The following is a 24,582-nucleotide window of genomic DNA, read 5'->3' on the forward strand; positions in this document are numbered from 1 at the left end:
TGTGCCATATCCGTTGTGCATCATCCGTTGTACCATATCCGTTGTGCATCATCCGTTGTACCATATCCGTTGTGCATCATCCGTTGTACCATATCCATTGTGCATCATCCGTTGTACCATATCCGTTGTGCATCATCCGTTGTACCATATCCGTTGTGCATCATCCGTTGTACCATATCCGTTGTGCATCATCCGTTGTACCATATCCGTTGTGCATCATCCGTTGTACCATATCCGTTGTGCATCATCCGTTGTACCATATCCGTTGTGAATCATCCGTTGTACCATATCCGTTGTGCATCATCCGTTGTACCATATCCGTTGTGCATCATCCGTTGTACCATATCCGTTGTGCATCATCCGTTGTACCATATCCGTTGTGCATCATCCGTTGTGCACATCCGTTGTACCATATCCGTTGTGCATCATCCGTTGTACCATATCCGTTGTGCATCATCCGTTGTTAACATCCTCCCAATGAAGCTGGGACTTCATCTGCTTGTTCCAACCGATGATGATTTGATTCGTACAAAAGTTCAGATCCGATTTTCAATATGGCCACCACAGCAGCCATATTGCAAAACCTAATTGCCATTACTCAGCCATTTCGTAACACGTCTCTGTTATCACTTACCAACTTGGATATGAGCTTAGCCTTTGTTCCATTGTACTATGTGATTATATATGTTCATGGATACCTTGATTACCTGTGTGTGTGTGTGTGTGTGTGTGTGTGTGTGCGTGCGTGCGTGCGTGCGTGCGTGCGTGTGTGTTCGCGAAAAGGGTAAGCATGTCCTGTCAAACTCGAACCATAGCCATTCACACCTATAGAACGTGTTGTCTGATGTTGTCTGATGTTGCACAGCAATAATCCTAGAAAAAAAGATAAAAAAAAGAAATTTGGTATATGACTAGGGCACTTAGCATGTACAATGTACGTATTTTGCAATATTTTGATTTTTTTTCCTTTTCTTTTTTACCACACTGAAAGCTGAATCTTCTGATGGACATTAACAATGCTTGTCCTAGGAATGGCCTGTAGACCCCGAGAACTCTGCATCAGAATCCAGTTTGCCATATATCTGCTTCTGATATCAAACTGCGAGATATAGGTCCCTCTCAACTGTTTTCATCACCTCCTTGGCAAATGGTAAAATGGCAAATTAAGGAAATCAGATACTAATCAACTATTTTATCAAGAAGAATACTATCAATTAAGAAACGCTTAAGACAAGGAGGGTGGCGCTGTTGCTACTGCCGCTGTCATTGGATTCAGAACAATATCTTCACGATTGCTAGATATACCAGTCACCATTTTCAAGGCCATTTTAAAGGAACTAAAATATATCAACAACCAATCTGAATATAAACACTTCATTATTTTTTCAGATTCTCTTTTGTGCCTTTTGGCAATTACAAATATGTCATTTAAACATACACTTTTAATCCAAATTCTTGAATTATTTAATGATCTTGCTACTGGCCAATATGACATCGTCTTTTGTTGGGTACCCAGCCATGGTATAACTAACAAATCGGTGACACCACTTCTTATCCCACACAGTGATCATAATCCTAGTTTTAAACCTAGATCTGTGATAATCGAGATCTACTTGCTTTACTGCCATCAGTCGACAGGATTTTATACTGTTTACATATATATTATTAAAGGCGAATTGTGTCTGGTCACGATAGGGCTGAAATATTGCCGATGTGGCGCTAAATATTAACTCACTAACTCGGTGACTTAGTTGATTTGGTTACACTGTACCCAGAAAATGTGGATTGTTGCTCATGATGTCAATCACTGGATTGACTCCAGACTCGATTATTTGCAGACCCCTGGAATATTGCTGAGTGCTGTGTGAAACAAAATATGCTGCCTTACAGTATTCCAGTTATATGAGGGTGTCATCTTAATGTGGGGTGAAAATTGATAGTTATAAACGTCATACCAGGGATGATTATCTCCTTGGGTTTGAACCAACCAACAGCGGATCATTGACACTGCTGCGTGACACCTTTGTTAGTACAGACGTGCTAGAGAGCACTGCGAACAGGCAATCGTTGTGAGGAGCTTGCATTGCTCGCTAAGGGACGCAACTCTTCACAGCAACTGGGGCCGGGGTGTCAGGAGGGAAACGACCTGGGCCCATTTGCACAAAGCGATAGCTTTAACATAGGCTTACAATAGTCTCAGTTCTGTTCAGGTGAGAGGCTTCATGCCATCCTGGTGTCTCAGTTCTGTTCAGGTGAGAGGCTCCATGCCATCCAGGTGTCTCAGTTCTGTTCAGGTGAGAAGCTCCATGCCATCCTGGTGTCTCAGTTCTGTTCAGGTGAGAGGCTTCATGCCATCCTGGTGTCTCAGTTCTGTTCAGGTGAGAGGCTCCACGCCATCCTGGTGTCTCAGTTCTGTTCAGGTGAGAAGCTCCATGCAATCCTGGTGTCTCAGTTCTGTTCAGATGAGAGGCTCCATGCCATCCTGGTGTCTCAGTTCTGTTCAGGTGAGAAGCTCCATGCCATCCTGGTGTCTCAGTTCTGTTCAGGTGAGAAGCTCCACACCATCCTGGTGTCTCAGTTCTGTTCAGGTGAGAAGCTCCATGCCATCTTGGTGTCTCAGTTCTGTTCAGATGAGAGGCTCCATGCCATCCTGGTGTCTCAGTTCTGTTCAGATGAGAGGCTCCATGCCATCCTGGTGTCTCAGTTCTGTTCAGATGAGAGGCTCCATGCCATCCTGGTGTCTCAGTTCTGTTCAGATGAGAGGCTCCATGCCATCCTGGTGTCTCAGTTCTGCTCAGGTGAGAAGCTCCATGCCATCCTGGTGTCTCAGTTCTGTTCAGGTGAGAAGCTCCATACCATCCTGGTGTCTCAGTTCTGTTCAGGTGAGAAGCTCCATGCCATCCTGGTGTCTCAGTTCTGTTCAGGTGAGAAGCTCCATGCAATCCTGGTGTCTCAGTTCTGTTCAGGTGAGAAGCTCCATGCCATCCTGTTGTCTCAGTTCTGTTCAAGTGAGAAGCTCCATGCCATCCTGGTGTCTCAGTTCTGTTCAGGTGAGGAGCTCCATGCCATCCTGGTGTCTCAGTTCTGTTCAGGTGAGAGGCTCCATGCCATCCTGTTGTCTCAGTTCTGTTCAGGTGAGAGGCTCCATGCAATCTTGGTGTCTCAGTTCTGTTCAGGTGAGAAGCTCCATGCCATCCTGGTGTCTCAGTTCTGTTCAGATGAGAAGCTCCATGCCATCCTGGTGTCTCAGTTCTGTTCAGGTGAGAGGCTCCATGCAATCCTGGTGTCTCAGTTATGTTCAGGTGAGAGGCTCCATGCCTTCCTGGTGTCTCAGTTCTGTTCAGGTGAGAAGCTCCATGCCATCCTGGTGTCTCAGTTCTGTTCAGGTGAGAGGCTCCATGCCATCCTGGTGTCTCAGTTCTGTTCAGGTGAGAAGCTCCATGCCATCCTGGTGTCTCAGTTCTGCTCAGGTGAGAAGCTCCATGCCATCCTGGTGTCTCAGTTCTGTTCAGGTGAGAAGCTCCATGCCATCCTGGTGTCTCAGTTCTGTTCAGGTGAGAGGCTCCATGCCATCCTGGTGTCTCAGTTCTGTTCAGGTGAGAAGCTCCATGCCATCCTGTTGTCTCAGTTCTGTTCAGGTGAGAAGCTCCATGCCATCCTGGTGTCTCAGTTCTGTTCAGGTGAGAAGCTCCATGCAATCCTGGTGTCTCAGTTCTGTTCAGGTGAGAAGCTCCATGCCATCCTGGTGTCTCAGTTCTGTTCAGGTGAGAAGCTCCATGCCATCCTGGTGTCTCAGTTCCGTTCAGGTGAGAGGCTCCATGCCATCCTGGTGTCTCAGTTCTGTTCAGGTGAGAAGCTCCATGCCATCCTGGTGTCTCAGTTCTGTTCAGGTGAGAGGCTCCATGCCATCCTGGTGTCTCAGTTCTGTTCAGATGAGAGGCTCCATGCCATCCTGGTGTCTCAGTTCTGTTCAGGTGAGAAGCTCCATGCCATCCTGTTGTCTCAGTTCTGTTCAGGTGAGAAGCTCCATGCCATCCTGGTGTCTCAGTTCTGTTCAGGTGAGAGGCTCCATGCCATCCTGGTGTCTCAGTTCTGTTCAGGTGAGAGGCTCCATGCCTTCCTGGTGTCTCAGTTCTGTTCAGGTGAGAAGCTCCATGCCATCCTGGTGTCTCAGTTCTGTTCAGGTGAGAGGCTCCATGCCATCCTGGTGTCTCAGTTCTGTTCAGGTGAGAGGCTCCATGCCATCCTGGTGTCTCAGTTCTGTTCAGGTGAGAGGCTCCATGCCATCCTGTTGTCTCAGTTCTGTTCAGGTGAGAAGCTCCATGCCATCCTGTTGTCTCAGTTCTGTTCAGGTGAGAAGCTCCATGCCATCCTGGTGTCTCAGTTCTGTTCAGGTGAGAAGCTCCATGCAATCCTGGTGTCTCAGTTCTGCTCAGGTGAGAGGCTCCATGCCATCCTGGTGTCTCAGTTCTGTTCAGGTGAGAAGCTCCATGCAATCCTGGTGTCTCAGTTCTGTTCAGGTGAGAGGCTCCATGCCATCCTGGTGTCTCAGTTCTGTTCAGGTGAGAAGCTCCATGCCATCCTGTTGTCTCAGTTCTGTTCAGGTGAGAAGCTCCATGCCATCCCGGTGTCTCAGTTCTGTTCAGGTGAGAAGCTCCATGCAATCCTGGTGTCTCAGTTCTGTTCAGGTGAGAAGCTCCATGCCATCCTGGTGTCTCAGTTCTGTTCAGGTGAGAAGCTCCATGCCATCCTGGTGTCTCAGTTCCGTTCAGGTGAGAGGCTCCATGCCATCCTGGTGTCTCAGTTCTGTTCAGGTGAGAAGCTCCATGCCATCCTGGTGTCTCAGTTCTGTTCAGGTGAGAGGCTCCATGCCATCCTGGTGTCTCAGTTCTGTTCAGGTGAGAGGCTCCATGCCATCCTGGTGTCTCAGTTCTGTTCAGGTGAGAAGCTCCATGCCATCCTGTTGTCTCAGTTCTGTTCCGGTGAGAAGCTCCATGCCATCCTGGTGTCTCAGTTCTGTTCAGTTGAGAAGCTCCATGCCATCCTGGTGTCTCAGTTCTGCTCAGGTGAGAGGCTCCATGCCATCCTGGTGTCTCAGTTCTGTTCAGGTGAGGAGCTCCATGCCATCCTGGTGTCTCAGTTCTGTTCAGGTGAGAGGCTCCATGCCATCCTGGTGTCTCAGTTCTGTTCAGGTGAGAAGCTCCATGCCATCCTGTTGTCTCAGTTCTGTTCAGGTGAGAAGCTCCATGCCATCCTGGTGTCTCAGTTCTGTTCAGTTGAGAAGCTCCATGCCATCCTGGTGTCTCAGTTCTGCTCAGGTGAGAGGCTCCATGCCATCCTGGTGTCTCAGTTCTGTTCAGGTGAGGAGCTCCATGCCATCCTGGTGTCTCAGTTCTGTTCAGGTGAGAGGCTCCATGCCATCCTGGTGTCTCAGTTCTGTTCAGGTGAGAAGCTCCATGCCATCCTGTTGTCTCAGTTCTGTTCAGGTGAGAAGCTCCATGCCATCCTGGTGTCTCAGTTCTGTTCAGGTGAGGAGCTCCATGCAATCCTGGTGTCTCAGTTCTGTTCAGGTGAGAAGCTCCATGTCATCCTGTTGTCTCAGTTCTGTTCAGATGAGAAGCTCCATGCAATCCTGGTGTCTCAGTTCTGTTCAGGTGAGAAGCTCCATGCCATCCTGTTGTCTCAGTTCTGTTCAAGTGAGAAGCTCCATGCAATCCTGGTGTCTCAGTTCTGTTCAGGTGAGAAGCTCCATGCCATCCTGGTGTCTCAGTTCTGTTCAGGTGAGGAGCTCCATGCCATCCTGGTGTCTCAGTTCTGTTCAGGTGAGAGGCTCCATGCCATCCTGGTGTCTCAGTTCTGTTCAGGTGAGAAGCTCCATGCCATCCTGGTGTCTCAGTTCTGTTCAGGTGAGAAGCTCCATGCCATCCTGGTGTCTCAGTTCTGTTCAGGTGAGAAGCTCCATGCCATCCTGGTGTCTCAGTTCTGTTCAGGTGAGAAGCTCCATGGAATCCTGGTGTCTCAGTTCTGTTCAGGTGAGAGGCTCCATGCCATCCTGGTGTCTCAGTTCTGTTCAGGTGAGAGGCTCCATGCCATCCTGGTGTCTCAGTTCTGTTCAGGTGAGAGGCTCTATGCCATCCTGGTGTCTCAGTTCTGTTCAGATGAGAGGCTCCATGCCATCCTGGTGTCTCAGTTCTGTTCAGGTGAGAGGCTCCATGCCATCTTTGTGTCTCAGTTCTGTTCAGATGAGAGGCTCCATGCCATCCTGGTGTCTCAGTTCTGTTCAGGTGAGAAGCTCCATGGCATCCTGGTGTCTCAGTTCTGTTCAGGTGAGAAGCTCCATGGCATCCTGGTGTCTCAGTTCTGTTCAGGTGAGAAGCTCCACGCCATCCTGGTGTCTCAGTTCTGTTCAGGTGAGAGGCTCCATGCCATCTTTGTGTCTCAGTTCTGTTCAGATGAGAGGCTCCATGCCATCCTGGTGTCTCAGTTCTGTTCAGGTGAGAGGCTCCATGCCATCCTGGTGTCTCAGTTCTGTTCAGGTGAGAAGCTCCATGCAATCCTGGTGTCTCAGTTCTGCTCAGGTGAGAGGCTCCATGCCATCCTGGTGTCTCAGTTCTGTTCAGGTGAGGAGCTCCATGCGATCCTGGTGTCTCAGTTCTGTTCAGGTGAGAGGCTCCATGCCATCCTGGTGTCTCAGTTCTGTTCAGGTGAGAAGCTCCATGCCATCCTGGTGTCTCAGTTCTGTTCAGGTGAGAAGCTCCATGCCATCCTGGTGTCTCAGTTCTGTTCAGGTGAGAGGCTCCATGCCATCCTGGTGTCTCAGTTCTGTTCATCTGAGAGGCTCCATGCCATCCTGGTGTCTCAGTTCTGTTCAGGTGAGAAGCTCCATGCCATCCTGTTGTCTCAGTTCTGTTCAGGTGAGAAGCTCCATGCCATCCTGGTGTCTCAGTTCTGTTCAGGTGAGAGGCTCCATGCCATCCTGGTGTCTCAGTTCTGTTCAGGTGAGAGGCTCCATGCCTTCCTGGTGTCTCAGTTCTGTTCAGGTGAGAAGCTCCATGCCATCCTGGTGTCTCAGTTCTGTTCAGGTGAGAGGCTCCATGCCATCCTGGTGTCTCAGTTCTGTTCAGGTGAGAGGCTCCATGCCATCCTGGTGTCTCAGTTCTGTTCAGGTGAGAGGCTCCATGCCATCCTGGTGTCTCAGTTCTGTTCAGGTGAGAAGCTCCATGCCATCCTGTTGTCTCAGTTCTGTTCAGGTGAGAAGCTCCATGCCATCCTGGTGTCTCAGTTCTGTTCAGGTGAGAAGCTCCATGCAATCCTGGTGTCTCAGTTCTGCTCAGGTGAGAGGCTCCATGCCATCCTGGTGTCTCAGTTCTGTTCAGGTGAGAAGCTCCATGCCATCCTGGTGTCTCAGTTCTGTTCAGGTGAGAGGCTCCATGCCATCCTGGTGTCTCAGTTCTGTTCAGGTGAGAAGCTCCATGCCATCCTGTTGTCTCAGTTCTGTTCAGGTGAGAAGCTCCATGCCATCCTGGTGTCTCAGTTCTGTTCAGGTGAGAAGCTCCATGCAATCCTGGTGTCTCAGTTCTGTTCAGGTGAGAAGCTCCATGCCATCCTGGTGTCTCAGTTCTGTTCAGGTGAGAAGCTCCATGCCATCCTGGTGTCTCAGTTCCGTTCAGGTGAGAGGCTCCATGCCATCCTGGTGTCTCAGTTCTGTTCAGGTGAGAAGCTCCATGCCATCCTGGTGTCTCAGTTCTGTTCAGGTGAGAGGCTCCATGCCATCCTGGTGTCTCAGTTCTGTTCAGATGAGAGGCTCCATGCCATCCTGGTGTCTCAGTTCTGTTCAGGTGAGAAGCTCCATGCCATCCTGGTGTCTCAGTTCTGTTCCGGTGAGAAGCTCCATGCCATCCTGGTGTCTCAGTTCTGTTCAGTTGAGAAGCTCCATGCAATCCTGGTGTCTCAGTTCTGCTCAGGTGAGAGGCTCCATGCCATCCTGGTGTCTCAGTTCTGTTCAGGTGAGAAGCTCCATGCCATCCTGTTGTCTCAGTTCTGTTCAGGTGAGAAGCTCCATGCCATCCTGGTGTCTCAGTTCTGTTCAGGTGAGAAGCTCCATGCAATCCTGGTGTCTCAGTTCTGTTCAGGTGAGAGGCTCCATGCCATCCTGGTGTCTCAGTTCTGTTCAGGTGAGGAGCTCCATGCCATCCTGGTGTCTCAGTTCTGTTCAGGTGAGAGGCTCCATGCCATCCTGGTGTCTCAGTTCTGTTCAGGTGAGAAGCTCCATGCCATCCTAGTGTCTCAGTTCTGTTCAGGTGAGAAGCTCCATGCCATCCTGGTGTCTCAGTTCTGTTCAGGTGAGAAGCTCCATGCCATCCTGGTGTCTCAGTTCTGTTCAGGTGAGAAGCTCCATGGAATCCTGGTGTCTCAGTTCTGTTCAGGTGAGAGGCTCCATGCCATTCTGGTGTCTCAGTTCTGTTCAGGTGAGAAGCTCCATGCCATCCTGGTGTCTCAGTTCTGTTCAGGTGAGAGGCTCTATGCCATCCTGGTGTCTCAGTTCTGTTCAGATGAGAGGCTCCATGCCATCCTGGTGTCTCAGTTCTGTTCAGGTGAGAGGCTCCATGCCATCTTTGTGTCTCAGTTCTGTTCAGATGAGAGGCTCCATGCCATCCTGGTGTCTCAGTTCTGTTCAGGTGAGAAGCTCCATGGCATCCTGGTGTCTCAGTTCTGTTCAGGTGAGAAGCTCCATGGCATCCTGGTGTCTCAGTTCTGTTCAGGTGAGAAGCTCCACGCCATCCTGGTGTCTCAGTTCTGTTCAGGTGAGAGGCTCCATGCCATCCTTGTGTCTCAGTTCTGTTCAGATGAGAGGCTCCATGCCATCCTGGTGTCTCAGTTCTGTTCAGGTGAGAGGCTCCATGCCATCCTGGTGTCTCAGTTCTGTTCAGGTGAGAAGCTCCATGCAATCCTGGTGTCTCAGTTCTGCTCAGGTGAGAGGCTCCATGCCATCCTGGTGTCTCAGTTCTGTTCAGGTGAGGAGCTCCATGCCATCCTGGTGTCTCAGTTCTGTTCAGGTGAGAGGCTCCATGCCATCCTGGTGTCTCAGTTCTGTTCAGGTGAGAAGCTCCATGCCATCCTGTTGTCTCAGTTCTGTTCAGGTGAGAAGCTCCATGCCATCCTGGTGTCTCAGTTCTGTTCAGGTGAGAAGCTCCATGCCATCCTGGTGTCTCAGTTCTGTTCAGGTGAGAAGCTCCATGCCATCCTGGTGTCTCAGTTCTGTTCAGGTGAGAAGCTCCATGGAATCCTGGTGTCTCAGTTCTGTTCAGGTGAGAGGCTCCATGCCATCCTGGTGTCTCAGTTCTGTTCAGGTGAGAAGCTCCATGCCATCCTGGTGTCTCAGTTCTGTTCAGGTGAGAGGCTCTATGCCATCCTGGTGTCTCAGTTCTGTTCAGATGAGAGGCTCCATGCCATCCTGGTGTCTCAGTTCTGTTCAGGTGAGAGGCTCCATGCCATCTTTGTGTCTCAGTTCTGTTCAGATGAGAGGCTCCATGCCATCCTGGTGTCTCAGTTCTGTTCAGGTGAGAAGCTCCATGGCATCCTGGTGTCTCAGTTCTGTTCAGGTGAGAAGCTCCATGGCATCCTGGTGTCTCAGTTCTGTTCAGGTGAGAAGCTCCACGCCATCCTGGTGTCTCAGTTCTGTTCAGGTGAGAGGCTCCATGCCATCTTTGTGTCTCAGTTCTGTTCAGATGAGAGGCTCCATGCCATCCTGGTGTCTCAGTTCTGTTCAGGTGAGAAGCTCCATGGCATCCTGGTGTCTCAGTTCTGTTCAGGTGAGAAGCTCCACGCCATCCTGGTGTCTCAGTTCTGTTCAGGTGAGAGGCTCCACGCAATCCTCTAGTCTCAGTTCTGTTCAGGTGAGAGGCTCCATGCCATCCTGGTGTCTCAGTTCTGTTCAGGTGAGAAGCTCCATGCCATCCTGGTGTCTCAGTTCTGTTCAGGTGATACATATCTTGATACAGAAGCCACCGTGTGATACGTATCTCGATACTGTATCTATGACATTAGACTGAGAATATGTGCCAGTGTTTGTTAGAGAGTTGCCAAGTCTTTGGACCCGTTGTGTCCACCGAGTGTGTCAGATAGGTTTGCGGACTGTGACTAGTGAAAGCGTTTAACACCTACATGTCTATCGTTCGATATTAGTACTTCCATTGGTTTGTAACCAGTTGTGTCCTAACTTGAAACACATGTATATCGGTCGATATTAGTACTTCCATTGGTTTGTAACCAGTTGTGACCGAACTTGAAACACATGTATATCGTTCGATATTAGTACTTCCATTGGTTTGTAACCAGTTGTGTCCTAACTTGAAACACATGTATATCGGTCGATATTAGTACTTCCATTGGTTTGTAACCAGTTGTGACCGAACGTGAAACACATGTATATCGGTCGATATTAGTACTTCCATTGGTTTGTAACCAGTTGTGACCGAACTTGAAACACATGTATATCGTTCGATATTAGTATTTCCATTGGTTTGTAACCAGTTGTGTCCGAACTTGAAACACATGTATATCGTTCGATATTAGTACTTCCATAGGTTTGTAACCAGTTGTGTCCGAACTTGAAACACATGTATATCGTTCGATATTAGTATTTCCATTGGTTTGTAACCAGTTGTGTCCGAACTTGAAACACATGTCTATCGGTCGATATTAGTACTTCCATTGGTTTGTAACCAGTTGTGTCCGAACTTGAAACACATGTATATCGTTCGATATTAGTACTTCCATAGATTTGTAACCAGTTGTGTCCGAACTTGAAACACATGTATATCGTTCGATATTAGTACTTCCATTGGTTTGTAACCAGTTGTGTCCGAACTTGAAACACATGTATATCGGTCGATATTAGTATTTCCATTGGTTTGTAACCAGTTGTGTCCGAACTTGAAACACATGTCTATCGGTCGATATTAGTACTTCCATTGGTTTGTAACCAGTTGTGTCCGAACTTGAAACACATGTCTATCGGTCGATATTAGTACTTCCATTGGTTTGTAACCAGTTGTGTCCGAACTTGAAACACATGTATATCGTTCGATATTAGTACTTCCATTGGTTTGTAACCAGTTGTGTCCGAACTTGAAACACATGTATATCGTTTGATATTAGTACTTCCATAGGTTTGTAACCAGTTGTGACCGAACTTGAAACACATGTATATCGGTCGATATTAGTATTTCCATAGGTTTGTAACCAGTTGTGTCCGAACTTGAAACACATGTATATCGTTCGATATTAGTACTTCCATAGGTTTGTAACCAGTTGTGACCGAACTTGAAACACATGTATATCGGTCGATATTAGTATTTCCATAGATTTGTAACCAGTTGTGTCCGAACTTGAAACACATGTATATCGTTCGATATTAGTATTTCCATTGGTTTGTAACCAGTTGTGTCCGAACTTGAAACACATGTATATCGTTCGATATTAGTACTTCCATTGGTTTGTAACCAGTTGTGTCCGAACTTGAAACACATGTATATCGGTCGATATTAGTATTTCCATTGGTTTGTAACCAGTTGTGTCCGAACTTGAAACACATGTATATCGGTCGATATTAGTATTTCCATTGGTTTGTAACCAGTTGTGACCGAACTTGAAACACATGTATATCGTTCGATATTAGTATTTCCATTGGTTTGTAACCAGTTGTGACCGAACTTGAAACACATGTATATCGTTCGATATTAGTACTTCCATTGGTTTGTAACCAGTTGTGACCGAACTTGAAACACATGTATATCGTTCGATATTAGTATTTCCATTGGTTTGTAACCAGTTGTGACCGAACTTGAAACACATGTATATCGTTCGATATTAGTATTTCCATAGATTTGTAACCAGTTGTGACCGAACTTGAAACACATGTATATCGGTCGATATTAGTACTTCCATAGATTTGTAACCAGTTGTGACCGAACTTGAAACACATGTATATCGTTCGATATTAGTACTTCCATTGGTTTGTAACCAGTTGTGACCGAACTTGAAACACATGTATATCGTTCGATATTAGTATTTCCATTGGTGTGTAACCAGTTGTGACCGAACTTGAAACACATGTATATCGTTCGATATTAGTACTTCCATAGATTTGTAACCAGTTGTGTCCGAACTTGAAACATATGTACATCGTTCGATATTAGTACTTCCATAGATTTGTAACCAGTTGTGTCCGAACTTGAAACATATGTACATCGTTCGATATTAGTAATTCCATAGATTTGTAACCAGTTGTGTCCGAACTTGAAACACATGTGTATCGTTTGATATTAGTATTTCCATAGGTTTGTAACCAGTTGTGTCCGAACTTGAAACACATGTGTATCGTTTGATATTAGTACTTCCATTGGTTTGTAACCAGTTGTGTCCGAACGTGAAACACATGTATATCGTTCGCAAATACCTAGAATTGTAATAAATCAGTATGTGGAACAATTTTGTAGTTTGTCACTTATTTAAGACTTAAGCATTACTCCCTCACTCAGAGTGCCACCCAAACTTGGAGAACCTCTTGTTTAAATTCTGTAAGCGCAACAAGAGTTTATGCAAACTCTTTAGGGGGGGATGAGGCTATAAAAGTAAATCGCTTACAGAAGGACAACTGACTAATTCCCATCAACATGAATATGAGTCAAGCCAACCATTCTGTTTGAGAAAATGAAACAAACAGTTGATGTATTGTATTATGCCAGGGAGCAAGGAAAAGCTGGTCAGTCTTGTTATTGGGCCGGTTTCGTATTTGAAGGACGGCCAAGAAAGTTATGAGGAATTTTAAAAAAGAGTTTGTACTTGCTTATTCATATGGATGAGAGATCATCATGGACAATCGATATGGGGTTAAATGTGAATCGATGCCAAATGAAATGTATCGGGTATCGTATCATGCAAAGTTTGCTGACGATGCGCCTGTGTACTGATGAATTGCAACAACACTACCAGTTGTGGCATGCTCTTTGTCGAGTAAAACATGACTGGCACATGTCGAAGGCAGGTAAAGGTTAGACTTGGCATAGTCTGCTTTTGAATTGAGTTTCAGCCATGGTAATCTTGTTAATCCAATGTAGGTTTTATCAAGATTAATTTGTGTTTTGCTGACCACACAATTTCAGTGTGGTCCTGTGCTCCCCATTGTAGTATTGTTCAGGTTAAGATGGTCATGGTCTGGGACCATCTGTAAGATAATTTCATTTCAGAGACTGGACTAGGTCCTCTAGTCATGTGATGGTTTTGTTATTTTCAGATGGTATTCAGAAATGCCTCCAAGGACTTGGTGCTGTTGCCGAATGAACATTTCTTGTCCGACAAGGGGGGGCATCGCCAGGTAAACATGGCTTATGTCACATTTGACCATTGGACAGTGATGATGAATATGGTCATCAATGAAGACAGATGTGATGCTTATTGTAGGCCTGGATGATTGTTTGAAAAGTTTAGTGTGAACCTAAAGAAATAATCCAACAGCAAAGTTTTTGTAAAGACTTGTTTTCGCCACATACCTCTACAAGAAAATGTTTGTGAAGATAGCCGAAACGAGTTGTTTAGATGAGCTGTCAGTGTATTCAATTTCTGATACCTGGGACTCTGGCGAAAGAATTATGTACCATAAAATCAAACAACTCAGATTGAATAAAATGATTATTCTGAAAGGCTCTGATGCAAGTTATTTAAGTGGTTTAAACCATTCAACCTGTTTCTATTCTTTAAGTAAATAAATGTTATTTAAGATTATTCTTGATTCATACTTGAATATTGGAACAAACAAGCATGTTATTGAGTGGTAAAACTCATTGATTGTCAGCGAAGTGTATTGACAGATTTGATAACGTAGGCTAGCTGTATGTCAACGTATTCATTGATTTCGCAGGCCTGAATCTGAATGATCCTCTGTATTGTGAATGAACCTCTGTAGTGTGAATGATCCTCTGTAGTGTGAATGATCCTATATGGTGTGAATGATCCTCTGTAGTGTGAATGATCCTCTGTGGTCTGAATGATCCTATATGGTGTGAATGATCCTCTGTAGTGTGAATGATCCTCTGTAGTGTGAATGATCCTCTGTGGTGTGAATGATCCTCTGTGGTATGAATGATCCTCTGTATTGTGAATGAACCTCTGTAGTGTGAATGATCCTCTGTAGTGTGAATGATCCTCTGTGGTGTGAATGATCCTCTGTGGTATGAATGATCCTCTGTGGCGTGAATGATCCTCTGTAGTGTTAATGATCCTCTGTGGTGTGAATGATCCTCTGTAGTGTGAATGGTCCTCTGTGGTGTGAATGATCCTCTGTGGTATGAATGATCCTCTGTGGTGTGAATTATCCTCTGTAGTGTGAATGATCCTCTGTGGTGCGAATGATCCTCTATAGTGTTAATGATCCTCTGTGGTGTGAATGATCCTCTGTGGTATGAATGATCCTCTGTGGTGTGAATGATCCTCCGTAGTGTGAATGATCCTCTGTGGTGCGAATGACCCTCTTTCGTCTAAATGATCCTCTATAGTGTGAATGACCCTCTTTGGTCTAAATGTTCCTCTGTAGTGTGAATGATCCTCTGTAGTGTGAATGATCCTCTGTGGTGTAAATGATCCTCTGTGGTATGAATGATCCTCTGTGGTGTGAATGATCCTCTGTGGTGTGAATGATCCTCTGTGGTGTAAATGATCCTCTGTGGCGTGAATGATCCACTGCAGTGTGAATGATCCTCTGTGGTGTGAATGATCCTCTGTGGTATGAATGATCCTCTGTGGCGTGAATGATCCTCTGTTGTGTGAATGATCCTCTTTGCTCTGAATGATCCTCTGTAGTGTAAATGATCCTCTGTGTTCTGAATGATCCTCTGTAGTGTGAATGATCCCCTTTGGTGTGAATGATCCTCTGTGGTGTGAATGATCCTCTGTGGTGTGAATGATCCTCCGTGGTGTGAATGATCCTCTGTGGTGTGAATGATCCTCTGTAGTGTGAATGATCACCTTTGGTGTGAATGATCCCCTTTAATGTGAATGATCCTCTGTGGTGTGAATGATCCTCTGTGGTCTGAATGATCCTCTGTAGTGTGAATGATGCTCTGTGGTGTGAAAGATCTCCTGGTGTGAACTATCCGTGTCTTCCTCAGTGTAATTTATTCCTATGTTGTTTGATTGATCTATGTTGGTGTGACGGATCCTCTGTGGTCTGACCCATCACTCCCCATCACTGACCCGACTCCCCATCACTGACCCACCACTCCCCATCACTGACCCACCACTTTCCATCACTGACCCACCACTCCCAATCACTAACCCACCACTTCCCATTACTGACCCACCACTCCCCATCACTAATCCACCACCTCCCATTACTGACCCACCACTCCCCATCACTGACCCACCACTCCCAATCACTTACCCACCACTCCCAATCACTGACCCACCCCTCCCCATCACTTACCCACCACTCCCCATCACTGACCCACCCCTCCCCATCACTTACCCACCACTCCCCATCACTAATCCACCACCTCCCATTACTGACCCACCACTCCCCATCACTGACCCACCACTTACCGTCACTGACCCACCACCTCCCATTACTGACCCACCATTACCCATTACTAACATTTGGTTGGAAGTATTCTCAGGTGATAGGAATTTACAATTGTAGAAATGGACTGATTCCATAAATATCCAGGTGAGCGATAAGGCCCCATGGACCTCTTGTTATCCCCCGCCCCAACGAAGTTGGCGGCGGATATAGAAATGGGTTCCGTCCGTGTGTGTGTGTGTGCGTGCGTGTTTGCGTCCCGAAATCGTTTCCGGAGCATAAATCAGAAACCGTTAAATATTTCTGTACGAAACTTTGCATGTCTATCAGACTCATGCTGAACTTGTGCCTTTTGCTATTTAGGAATTATATAAAGTTTTATTTTTTACGTTTCCATGGCAACAAGTCGGACTTAGGTTCTATAAGGGTGCTGTTCGTTTCCGGAGCGTTACTAAAAGAACCATTAAATACTTTCTTACAAAACTTTGCATGTCTATTAGGCACATACTGAACTGGTTCCCCTTTGCTATTAAAGAGTTTTATACAAGTTTATTTTAGAATTTCCATTGCAGCTTTTTTGACATGGCCTAAGACATGTCCATGGGACCATAACGTGTTAAAATGGCGGGGGATATAGATGCATTCGCGGGCACCAGTCAAAGCTCCCCACAGTGATAGGTGACCACAACCATGCTTGGAGTTCAACTCGCAACCGACTGACCATTTTGTTTATATTCATGTGACTTCCGTGACGCCGAATATACACTTACCCCAGCTAATAATTATTGTTTTGTCAATTTGAATTCTATTTCGTATCAACTATCATATAATTGGTACAGTAGGAATGTCAGGGGCAAGTATGGTGATTTTATTAAACTGTTTCCATTGTTGGTGCGCCACGCAAGGTTAGCGCGATTTAGTTTAGGTAGACAGGAACCCAGTCTAGTGATTTCATGTTAGTCTGCAATCTCGGTCGAATCTGATTAAACAAAGAAAAAGGTAAATAAATTCCAGAGCTCGAGATGAGCTGTATATTTGCGTAAAATACACATTAAATAAACGGAACTACGCAGACAAATCATATCCTTGCGTATCAAATACGCAACAAAAACTAAACTTTTTGCTGTTTAAATAAAATTTATGCTTATATTATAACTATTAGAAAAAAACGATTGCATATATTACAACTGTTAGATAACATGATTGTGTATCAGCCGATCGCCAAATTCACTTAACGTCAGTTACATTCGGAAAAGCGTTTGCGATGAACAAACCGATAGATGCCAAATGAAAAGCACATCGTGCCTCGTCAGTATTCATAATACATATGACCGCCTCCGTGGTCTTGTGGTAGAGCGTCCGCCCGGAGAGCGGAAGGTCGAGGGTTCGATCCCGGGCCGCGTCATACAAAAAGACGTTAAAAGATTGTACTTGTTGTTACCCTGTCTGGCGCTCGGCATTAAGGGGCTAAAACAAGGACTGGTCGGCTCGGAGTCAGTATACTGTGTCTGAGTGGGGTATTCATGTTTAAATTGCGGCATGGTATCTCAGTGAGCTAGCACTATAAATCGGCATCAGTCCGGACTAGTACAAGCAGCCACACACACACACACACACATACACGTGCATGCACGTCGCTATATAAGTGCAATAATCTTGGACGCGACGTTAAACCCAATTTCACCTCACCTCACATTATACATATTGTACCTTAAAAAAGGGGAAACGCAAACAAAATTAACCTGCTGGATGCTGAGGTTTTTTTCTGACGCACATTTTCCTAAGATCGGAAAAGTGAAGGCTGTGCGACAACTGCGCTCATGCGGGACTGGATCTACCTCCGGCTATAAGATTACGCCGAGTATCAAATTTCCTATCTGATGGTGTAAATCTAACTGCAGATATCAATCCGGTTTGAACAAAAGATACTGCCAAGTGTTGTCCGAAAATGTATTCAGGAAATTTCGCCGCTTTTTATCGTACACTGCATGGTAAAAGTACTGTGCAACGATTTTTTTTATTTAGCAGCTTTACGGAAACTGTGAGTAAACAAAATTCTGCCTAATATCTGAACGACATAAATATATATCAAATGGAGTTATATGCGTGTGTATAACGACATACATTCAATGCAAAAAATAGCCTGCCGTAAATGACGAAAACTGATTTTTATCCTCTGCGGGGCCATAATGGCCGAAGGGGGATTATGTCGTGGCGCAGTCCGTCCGTCTGTCCGTCCGTCCGTCCCACAGAGGGTACTCAGCTTGTGAAATCATCTCCCTGAGATTATCCCTGACACTCTACACACAAGATGTCGACATGTTGATGATACACATATCGCAGCCCTGTTTCATTTTGACTAATTTTGACAGAGTTACTGCCCCTGTTTTACGGAGCTTCATTTGCCTAATTGTGAGAGAGGGTACTAAGCTTGTGAAATCAACTCCTACAGTTTTGTGAAAATATCCTGACACTCTACACACAAGATGTCGACATGTTAATGATACGTATATCGCAGTCCTGTTTCATTTCGACAAATTTTGACAGAGTTACTGCCCCTGTTTTACGGAGCTTCATGAAATCTACTCCTCCAGTTTCCAGAGTATATCACAATATCTTACTATAACTATAACTATAGTTAGTTTCCTTGTATAAAGCTTTTGTGGGTGAGCTACATCCTTATGGCATTAGCATTCAGACTGGATTACCCCCAACAAAATGTTCTGCACATCTACTGTTGTTATTTCATAAAATACAAGGAAAATATGAACACGTTAAAAAAATTCCTGCGGGGATGTTGTGCTCTATGACGTCAAAAGGCGACAGGGAGGTTACACACGTAAAAAGAAAAGGGGGCATAACTCAGCTATGCTTAGCTCCAGTTTATTTAAACTCAGCTAGGTCACTTGGTGAGAATTAGCTGTGGGCAAGGACAGTATATTTTCGTGGTATTTTGTTCACGAGTAACCAAACTATTCCAACACAAATATCGATATTGAAACTGTATACTCCCTTATTTTACCGTAAGAAATGATGAAATCGTACTTCATAAGTAATAGCGAAATGAATGGCCCTATCTAAGCTGTAAATTGGTCATTAGATTACAACATTCTTCTGACTGTGCACGTGTAATTTGGCTTATGTTGCACCATTATTAATGGAGTGAGTGAGTGAGTCTGGTTTTACGCCGCTTTAAGCAATATTCCAGCAATATCACGATGGGGGACACCAGAAATGAGCTTCACACATTGTAACCATGTCGGAAATCGAACCCGGGTCTTCGGCGTGACGAGCGAACTCTTTAACCACTAGGCTTATCGACCGCCCCCATTGTTAATGAAGCACTGGCCTTGTGATCAAATGTAATGAAATACTAAAAACATCACACCCTTCTATTTGATGTTTGGCTGGTTTTATGTCTTTGACAACGTCGGAGAAAGACGACACTGGTATTTTGATTGATATATATATATATTCCTCCCTTAAATACTTTTTACAATTCTTGGATAAATAAAGTGAACAGTTTACTATCCTGTCATCACAATATTTAGAAAAAGATGAACAATTTGATTATATAATGCAAAACGAGAGGAATAATTCGTAAATCGTTTGTGACAACGCGCATCTGCGAATCATTAGATATCACTGTTATGTTTATCAAACGACTTAAAAAAAACTATTTCAAGACCAAGACAATTCTCCTGGAAATGTGTGCGTATATTTTAACGCAAAATATCCATTTTGTTAAAGTAATAAATCAGTTTTAGTTTTAAATGAAAATGAAACGGCTATTCATTGACGTTGTTTGTATGAACTTATAATATTGATTTTTACACTCCCAAGAAATACGTACATGTTGCAGTTACATTTATATTTCACCTTGTAACACTTGTCCAAAGGACAGAAATATCGTATACGGCACTATAAACTTATCAATTTCTTATGTAAACAATGTTCAAACAAACACCAGATTATCAAAGGTACATTCATACATGTTGTGGCCTATATTTACGTATGATATTATATTGAACACTGGCAGATATCCAAAGTGAAATTAATTGTGTGAAAATATGTATTAGAGATATGCAAAATCTACATCACACTTGAAACTGTAAACAACAAAATACGATGATCGTTCAAGGGCCTTCACCTTAAAGAAATTACCAAATATGTTCAACAATGTTGACTTATGACATCACTACCGGTGATTGACTTTTACAAAATGACGTGTTCCCTGTCAACAGTACGTGGGATTGTACGAGGTGACTTTCGTTGATTCACTGATCGTACATGTGACATGTAAGTAATCAGAAACATTCTGACAATCTGTTTACTGTTATTTGTTGTTATATTTTCATTGAAACCAACGGAAATAGTCAGAAATTCCGATAAATACTGTTGTCGTTGTGCGTGATTTTGCGTCAGTCATGGCGTCACACAGAACGGTAGCGTTGACAATTTCTTTTGAAAAATATCAAATCATAGCGATATAGCTATTTTTAATTCCCTAATTTTTCCTATAATTCTCTTCCAATGCATATTCTGAACGAATAGACGAATGGATAGCTCAAAATAGGGGAAAATGCTACACTGTAAAATATGTATTTTGCTTTGTTTACATTTCAAACCAGTGCAGTTTTTCGTGCACAGCGGTGTTTTCTTACTTATTTTGCTTGATTTGATCTCGGCACTGTGTATTGGTGACAGAGACCATGTGTCATTTGTTTCTAAAATGTATGAGGAATTCAAGGATGTATGTATCACAGCTGAGTTTGAAATACGCGTAATGTTACAGACGTCTCATTACCGGTACATGTGTAACGTGATTTTGTAAACACTATCTAATATGGCGGAAAGTTCACAGTATACAAAACTGTGAAGTGTATCTGCGTGTCTGATGTATTTTGTATTTTATTCGACTTCAAAGTGAGGTTTGAAGAGGAGGGACATATATGTCCCTCTGGCATCCTGCCCCTGGGTGAAAAACAACAAATAACCAAAACCCTATCTATAGCTCTGAATTCATCTGGGAATCTGGTCAGTCGTGAGACGAGAGTGTAAAGAAGGTGTCACCCGCTGGGAAGAAGCTTGATTGAAATGGTGAAATGGGAGAGAGAAAATAAATATCTCACCAATCAGAAATATTTCTTTTTAAATTTCAGCAGCAATAATATGCAACACATCTCGATTTGTTAATCTATATCGCCCACATGAGGCCTGTGCTGTACTTGCATACATCGCAAAGCCAGCATTGTGCCGCCCTGTGAATTACTGATATCGTATTTAGCCGAGAAAACAGCAGGCAGCTTTAGTGTTTAGACCTAAGCCGGAATGCCGTGACGTCATCGACAGTGTGACGTCACTGTCATTGTACATTTGGCGCCACGTCAGCTGGGCGAACCTCGGCTCGGTCTGACGTCACCGAGTGCAGCGAGATGTAAACAAACAGTTTTTTTTATATGTTTTTCACTATTAATTACAAACTTATGGCGTAAAACTAACACAGAAATATATGATGACATGCATGAACGTATCACGAGGTGCGGTGCTTACATACCAATCACACATCATCTCTATTTACACTCAGTTAACAATTTTCTTACCTGATCATGCGAAATTCCAAACACAACAAATGACAAAATGTCTGACAAAGTTTTTACAAGTTTTATTCATCTCCAAAAACAACAAACAGTTTCACGTAAATAAAGACATATGTACACACGACGACGTGAACGGGACACCACGTCACTGTCAGGTCTCCCCCACCGTCTACACAAACACGACACTGACGTCACTGAGCGCCGCGGGACACGAGGAGATCCAACACTCGCGTATGTCCCCTGCGTCTCGCCAGGTCGGCCGCCGTCTCCCCGTAGTTGTTCCTGGCGTCGATGTCCACCACGTGCAGAGACAGCACAAACTTCACCGTCTCCAAGTGTCCTCCCACACAGGCGTAGTGAAGGGTGTTGTGACCGTTCCTGTCCACCAGTGACACATCGGCCCCTTCACTCACCAGGAGCTCCACCACGTCTCTGTGTCCCCTGTATGCTGCCCACATCACCGGTGTCCCGCTCCTCCACCTACAGTTGACGTCCACGCCCTGAGACAGGAGCCGCTTCACCTCCTCCAGGTTCCCGTCATAGCTGGCCGAGTAGAGGTCCCTGCAGTCTGCTGGTGATGGAGTCGCTGTAACACAAAGTAAACTCTGTACACTTCCAGACATCTTCGTCATACATCTACATGGTTCACACCTCAACGTGGTGACACGTGACACGGTACGTCATCAACCACTTCCAACATGGCTGACAACACAAGGATCAAGGGGAAGGACGACAGCTGGTTCATGTAATCAAGGATTATGTGGTCAATGTTTAAAATCTTTCTGTCACATCCAGTTGTTGTAACATTATTCTGTGTGTGGCTGGAGAGTGTCAACGTTTGATGAACTGAGCTTTATGAGATGATACTGTCAGTACAGTTGCTGTTTGGAAATATTAGATAGATCTTATAAGACATGACATTGGAGTATGTCAGTCTGTTTGTTTGTTGTTTTACGCCGCACTCAGCAGTAGTCCAGCAATAACATGGCGGAGTCTGGTACAGACAGTCCAGTGGTTGACAACATGAGCACCGATCGACACAACTGGAATACGATGACATGCAAGACGCAAGTCAGAACCCCCACGGGTCTATACCCCAGCTTGTTAATTGTTGGGGGGATTAAAGTGTGGGCTTTCTACCTGCTGGGTTCTCCCACCTACCCTGTGTAGCAGGCTTTTTTGTGGTCGTCACTGGTGTCCTCGTGGTCCGACTCGGGTCGCTCCAGGCTGAAACACAGAACATGCTGTTCAGAAAACAATACAAACTAAATAAGCATTATACACACAAGATATTCGACAAAGTTTGTGTATTTAAAATTTTGACTGATGAATACAATTTCAAAACCATTCATCTTAGTAGAGGTATAAATATAAGGTCTAGCGACTAACAAATCGGTCAAACGACTAGATTCTTTCATAAATACAACACAAACATTGAGATTGCTGTTCATCTGAGCCGCGCGTCTCTACAGGCTTGTTGGATTGAGCCTTATGGTGGTACTGGCAATACAATTGACTTGTTACAAATTATTAGGATAATAAGAGATTACATTTATCAGCTTGTTATTGTAGAGACTGTTCATATGAAGGTTTCTGGAGTGAACTTTCAGGCTTATATTTGTTACATGTGAATGTGACCTCATCTCGTACAAAGTTGGACAGTGACAGTATCTACCACCTGCTTGGTTCTCCCACCTACCATGGGTCGTCACTGTCGTCATCTGTTCGGCCCTTTCTCCTCGACTCGGGTCGCTCGAGGCTGAAACACAAAATATGCTGTTCAGTTGGGTTGGGTGAGTTGGATTTTACAGGTTCTTAGCAATATTCCAACAATATCTGGGCGGGGAACACTAGACATGGGCTTCGGACATTGTACCCATGTGGGGGAATCGATCCCGGTTTTTCCGCGCGAAGGTCGAATGCTTTAACCACTAGGCTGCCCACCACCCAAAACCCCCATATATGCTTTTCAGAAAACTATATATTGCAGGTAAACATTATAACTCCTGGCCTCAGAGAAGCTTTTGCCTTTCAACAAATGTGTGACTTATATGTTATTAATATACCATAGCATGGTGACTGACAAATTTTTGAAATCACTTATATTTATTATTTATTATTTATTATATTTTTTTATTTATTGAATCACTTCCTGAATTAGTCTAAGCTGCACACTGCCTATGTGCTAACTGCTGAGATATATCTCTTCTCTTGGTTGAAGTTGCAGGAACTGAATAGATTGTTATTTTGTTGTCATAATAATATAATCATACAACAGTAACAACATAAATGAACAATACTACATCAGCGATAGAAATAGGCACTCGTCCTATAGTCCTTGCCAAACATCCCAATAGTTCAGATATCATAAAGACTAGGCTAGTAGCCATGTCATTTTTAGGGTTTTATATGTTACCATTATGAGGACTAAGGACTAAACATGTTAGTTTATATTGCTGTACACAGAATACACATAATATGTGCATTTATTATTTTGGAACTTTACAACATGGTATTACATCAGCTACCTACCCTTAATTCCCAATTATGGAATGATTAGTATTTTAGTCTGACTTCGTTAGTTGTGGTTGGAATCGTTATGACAATGAAATGGTCCCCGCAAGTTGGTGCGTTGTTGCATAATATCTGCAATTGAGTATCAACACTGTGAATAGCAAACCTACTTCGCTCATACAGGTCAAATACTGAATATTGTTTTCTAATTTGCATTGCCCGCTATGTTATTACTACTGTATATTTAAATTATACTCAGGTATTTGTTGCGAGTGAGAATCAATGCACATCGTTATATATATTTTGACCAGGATAGGACGCCCACCAGTGTAATTCTGGAGGAAAATATATTTCTCGTGCATTTCAACGTCTGTGGACAATGGGCATTTAACACAATTGTTACATCGACTACTGTCTTGATGGTTTCTCTGGGTCCATATTGCCTTTGCCAATTGATGATAACAGGCTATAGCCTACTACTAAATGTAGAGTGCTGCGACCTGACGTAAATTATTTGTTGTTCCGAGTGACTTTGCCTGATGTTTTAGTCCCCACCCTCCCCGATACAAACACTCTGTTAACTAGACTCTGAAACTGGTGCATTTTACGTCGTTTGGTGTCTCGGGCTACACAGTATTACAAACGTCGATACACGACATGCTACAGATTAATATTTCAGTGACGACATTTTCATGATGATATACAATTAATGTAAAAGAGCAACAGGTCTACTTCACTACGCGCGTGTGCAACACAGTGGTAATTCAGTGTCAGGAAAATTCTTTGCAACACTGTCATAATTCAGCATTCCAAGCGATGGCGGCAGTACACCCATCACAGATCAGCTTACTATCCGAGGCAGAAACTGTCGCCGGCACTACAAGATGTTTGATA

General features: G+C 44.4%; 1 protein-coding gene across 1 annotated transcript in view; it reads right to left on the reverse strand.

The window, feature by feature from the left end:
- Window positions 1-21,224: 21,224 nt before the first annotated feature.
- Window positions 21,225-24,582, reverse strand: part of LOC124120338 (serine/threonine-protein phosphatase 6 regulatory ankyrin repeat subunit C-like) — a 38,405-nt gene continuing 35,047 nt past the window's right edge. The window contains exons 3-5 of the mRNA XM_046483140.2: window positions 22,874-22,933; window positions 22,336-22,401; window positions 21,225-21,760 (exon numbers count right to left, since the gene is read on the reverse strand). Of these exons, the coding sequence (XP_046339096.2) occupies window positions 21,366-21,760; window positions 22,336-22,401; window positions 22,874-22,933 (521 nt within the window). The 3' untranslated portion in view covers window positions 21,225-21,365. The remainder of the gene's footprint in view (window positions 21,761-22,335; window positions 22,402-22,873; window positions 22,934-24,582) is intronic.

This window comes from Haliotis rufescens, unplaced genomic scaffold (genome assembly GCF_023055435.1).
Source record: "Haliotis rufescens isolate VD_foot unplaced genomic scaffold, xgHalRufe1.0.p SCAF_24, whole genome shotgun sequence".
NCBI lineage: Eukaryota > Metazoa > Mollusca > Gastropoda > Lepetellida > Haliotidae > Haliotis > Haliotis rufescens.